The 4,692-nt window shown below is 38.7% G+C and overlaps 1 protein-coding gene across 1 annotated transcript; it reads left to right on the top strand.

Annotated features, from left to right (window-relative positions):
* Positions 1-2,361: 2,361 nt before the first annotated feature.
* Positions 2,362-3,270, top strand: LOC138892739 (uncharacterized). The gene has a single exon (XM_070176475.1). It carries the CDS (start codon positions 2,362-2,364, stop codon positions 3,268-3,270), a length of 909 nt encoding a protein of 302 aa, XP_070032576.1.
* The last annotated feature ends 1,422 nt before the right edge of the window (positions 3,271-4,692 follow it).

Here is a 4,692-nt window from a genome sequence, read left to right as displayed (position 1 = left end):
ATAGAAAAACATACTTTGACTTGATCAAGGTGTGAAGAACATGAAATCTTATTCAAACCATTATATATGCTTGCCAAAATTGGAACTACAAGACTAAACTGTCGTCTGATTACCATCATACTTGCCATTTTAAAAGTCTCTGGGCGAATAAAGTCTTCTGCCTCATGGGGAAATACGAAAATGTACAACCAACATGATAAGAAAGTAGCGAGATATGTGTCATCTTTCTTTTCAGACTTTACCCTAAGCTTGGAAAATATCATTTCTTCATCACCGGACCATCCAGTCGTCTTGAGTATGGCCTCATTGGGATTATGTGTTGACCTTAAGCGCGCGGTTTTCTTTTCCTTCCTAGGTGGAGCAGGTCTATATCTTAAAGCTTTCTTATACCAAAATTTTACCCACTTGCTCAAGGAAGCCTTTTGGTTAGCACCCGTACCTTGTTTAAGATGGTGAAAGGCAGCAAATAAGTTTTTGCAAGACTGAGGAATGAATCTCAATTTCTTTTCATTTTCACCGGTGAGCTCCTTGGCTTCAGGTATTACTTCCTTGTAGGTGAACCCTCGATAGGTAAGCCTCCAAGGGTATGTAAGTCCCAAAGAGAGATAAATAGTTTATCGGCTGATGTAAGGTGTGTGTTCGTCTTGGGATACCAAGCTTCGAAAAATGCTTGTAGAATATTTGAATTTCGATCTTAAGTGAAAAGCAAGGCATAGACGGCATCATAAATCTTTGTTATATTCAAGGTTGTTGGCTTCTACCAAGTATGTCTTCAGCCTTCCCAATACCCTGGAATGTGATGATACTCACCCTCGATTGTTACAGTATTTTCCTAACGTATTTTTTCCTTAGATTATGCGACGTCCTAAGCTCGAAAGGGTGCTAGCAATATTTACACGATGGATCAGCATTTGGAGGGACCATGTCTTAGATGATCAGCCGGAATTTGGTTTATGCTCCAAAGTTCAATTGTCTACATGAAGCATATTCCTCAAGGAAGGACACGAGCTAGCATATTGTCCGACTTGTGAAGTATGAGTCAAAAGCTTGGTTTGTTCTATGCCATCTTCAGCCTCAACTATAAGATATCTAAGTTTGGAGGAAGAGGAAATGTAATCTCTGAAATTTACCATCTTTTCGAGCTGCAAGGTACCCAAAAAAAAAGTCATCAGAGTCCAAATCATGAATATAGGAATGAGTACGAAGATCTAAACGGATGAGCATGTTGCCCATCTTTGGATGGGGATGAGTTACCATCCATGTGTGCCCAAAGATTATCCCACCGATTTTTGGAAGGGGATGAGTTGCCATCTCTTTGTGCCCGAAGATCATCCCACTGATTTTCGGATGGAGATGAATTGCCATCCCTTTGCACCCAAAGATTATCCCACCAATTTTCGGACGGGGATGAGTTGCATTCCTTTGCGTCCAAAGATTATTCCACCGATATTCAAGCGGGGATGAGTATCCATCTCTTTACATCCTAAGATTAGCCGTCTTCGTGCGTGGATTATCTCGTTAGACAAGAATATATCCTTCTTCTTTGACCTACAAAAAAAGATGATAGAATAAAGAAAGGATAAGAAAAGACGAAGAAATTAACTTCGCATCAATGCTTCCAAGTCGTCAAAAGTATACTCAAAAGTGGTTTGCAAAAGCTGAAAGTGATGCTAAGAGAATAAACAATATACGGTATTTATAGGTGTCAAAAGGCGGCTATCAAGAATCTATATTTCGATGTAGGATGATTATTGTAGTCGGATTCCTAGAGGAACTTAATTTGTTAAGGGCGGTGGAATTTCTAAGTCCATATTGGAATTGGAATAGGTTGCAGCGTCTAGTTGTGCTTGTATCTGATTAGGTTGGCTATGAAATAACGACACTATATGCCCAAAGTCACTAATTTGACTATGAAATCTCTTGCATGGGTTTAATCCAATTCCTTGCAAACAAAATTCCATTTGACCAAGTCTTTAAAGATAATGACATACAGCCAAAAGTTGATATCTTGAAGGCTATTCAGAAAGGCTACATGTAGCCTATGGTTACTTTTGTGATAAAAGATAGGTACCTATGTATAATTAGTAAGACTTAGAGGATAAAATTGTAGTATATTAGAAGAAGGGAAGTTAGGTTGTTAAAAAGGTTGTTAGTGCTCTAATAGTGTTAACAGAAAATAATGAAATGAACACGAGTTCTTCTCTCCCTTCTCTCTAACTTTCTCTCTCTACAAATCACATACAAATTACTGTCAATTGGTAATTTCTCTTCTTAGATAGTGCAAATTCACATAGTATCAGAGCAACAATCGCTGTAATTGTGTAGATCTGCAGCTCGTTTCTGAGAATTTGTAGCTCAACAATGGCGGACACTGAGGTTGATCAATTGCCTCATAACCATCCTCTATTCCTTCGAGATTCTGACATGCCTGGAGCAGCACTGATATCGCTAAAGCTCACAGGGCCAGAGAACTATACGCTATGGAGTAGGGCGATGAAAGTTGCACTCTTGGTGAAAAACAAGCTAGGGTTTGTGGATGACACTTGCCTTAAGAGCTCTTATAGAGGCGAGTTAGCTGCACAATGGGATAAGTATAACGCGGTAGTATTATCATGGCTCATTAGCACAGTATCAAGCGAATTGGTACCGAGTATTATGTATGTTGCGAGTGCAAGGAAAGTTTGGGATGGGTTCAAGAAGAGGTTCGACAAAGATAATTTGACCAGGATCTATCAACTTTGGACTGAAATTGCAACACTTAGGCAAGGTACAAACTCAGTTACTTCCTATTTTTCAAAGATGAAAGATTCGTGGGATGAATTAGACATACTATCACCTTTATCCTCGTGTGATTGTGAGGAGTCAAGGCCATATGTCGATCATATGGTGAGACAGAGGCTACTGCGGTTCCTTATGGGGATGAATGAGAGTTATGGCCAGATAAGAAGCAACATTTTGCAGAGAAGGCCAGTACCTACTGTAAATCAGGCATATTCAGCTGCAGTACAAGAGGAAAGTCAAAGAGCATTAGGAGTTGTTGAAACAAATAAGGATCCTCTGACTATGTTAGCAAGCAAAGGACAGATGTTCAAAGGAAATAAACCAGGCCTAATTTGCAAACATTGTGGGTATAAAGGCCATCTAAAGGAAAATTGTTACAAAATAATAGGGTATCCAGATTATTTTAAGAGTAAACCTTATGCCAATAGTGTGGATGCAGAAGGAGGAACAGATGTCAAAGTGCAGTTTCCAGGAAGCTTCATGACATAGAAGCACTACAAAGACTTAGTCAATTTGTTGACCAAGTCCTCTATAGAAGAAAGATCTGTTGCTGCAACAAGTTCATCAAACATGGCAGGTATAGTGTCATTGCTATCTAATGTGTCCAATGGTAGGGTATATGATTGGATAATAAATACAGGTGCAACACACCGCATAACATTCTGCAAAGAAGTGTTAGAAAGTCTTAAAGAAATTGAAGGAGAAAACAACTATGGAGTAGAGATACCTACAAGAGACAAGTAAAAGATCACACACTCAGGAGATGCATTCATTCTGGGAAAACAAAAGATAACAAATGTGTTACATGTGCCAGATTTTAAGTTCAATCTGCTTTCAGTATCCAAGCTAACTAAATAATTGTGTTGCTTAGCTACCTTCTACCCTGATTTCTGTGTGTTTCAGGGGCTCTAAAATGGCAAGGTGTTGGGGATTGGTAAGGAAGACAGTGGATTCTACATAATAAGAAGGGAAGGAGTGGTAGCAACTGGAACTTTTAAAGGGGAGACAGTAGATACTACATTGTGGCATCAAAGATTAGGACATGCACCACTAAGCACTTTACAACAACTGGAGGAGCTGAAGAATAAAATTGATGCAAGCTTGCACAAAACATGTAAAGTTTGTCCACTAGCTAAAAAAAATAGACTTAAATTTCCAAATAGTAGCAGTAAGTCTAGTAGTATCTTTCAACTTGTGCATGCTGGTGTGTGGGGCCCATATAAGGTTCCAACTTATGACATGAAGCGTTATTTTGTGACAATAGTTGATGACTTTAGTCAATATACTTAGATTTGCTTGTTGCATTCAAAGAGTGAAGTAATAGTGGTGTTAAAAGACTTCTTTACCTTGGTTAAGAACCAGTTTAACAATATGATTAAAACTATAAGATCAGATAATGACACAGAGTTCTTCAATACTCAGTGCAATGATCTGTTTGCATCACTTGGTATTGTGCACCAAAGCAGTTGTCCATATACTCCACAACAAAATAGTGTTGTGGAGAGGAACCATAGATACATTCTGGAGATGGCAAGGGCTTTAAGATTTCAAAGTGGTATGCCAGTGAAGTTCTGGGGAGACTGTGTGAAGACTGTTGTGTACTTGATCAATAAGTTGCCTTCAGAGGTTTTGGAAGGCAAATCCCCCTTTGAAATGATGTATAAGAAGCTACCAAAAATTGATCATTTAAGGGTGTTTAGTTGTTTGTGCTATGTAAGCACACTACCTAGAGGTGACAAGTTTGCCCCAAGAGCAAGAAGGAATGTCTTCATAGGGTACTCAGAGACTCAAAAAGGCTACAAGTTTTTTGATTTATATACTAACACCTTCCTTGTTAGTAGATATGTCAGCTTTAGAGAAAACATATTTCCTTTCAAGACTGATCATATGGAACAGAAGGATCTGTTTCTT

This window comes from Nicotiana tomentosiformis, chromosome 5, assembly GCF_000390325.3.
Source record: "Nicotiana tomentosiformis chromosome 5, ASM39032v3, whole genome shotgun sequence".
NCBI lineage: Eukaryota > Viridiplantae > Streptophyta > Magnoliopsida > Solanales > Solanaceae > Nicotiana > Nicotiana tomentosiformis.
The sequence above is the reverse complement of the archived record's forward strand: the minus strand, read 5'-3'. Positions and strand labels throughout refer to the sequence as shown.

What these genes read in the sequence shown, in the direction of transcription:
- LOC138892739 (XM_070176475.1), top strand. Translation starts at nt 2,362, where the DNA reads ATGGCGGACACTGAGGTTGATCAATTGCCTCATAACCATCCTCTATTC.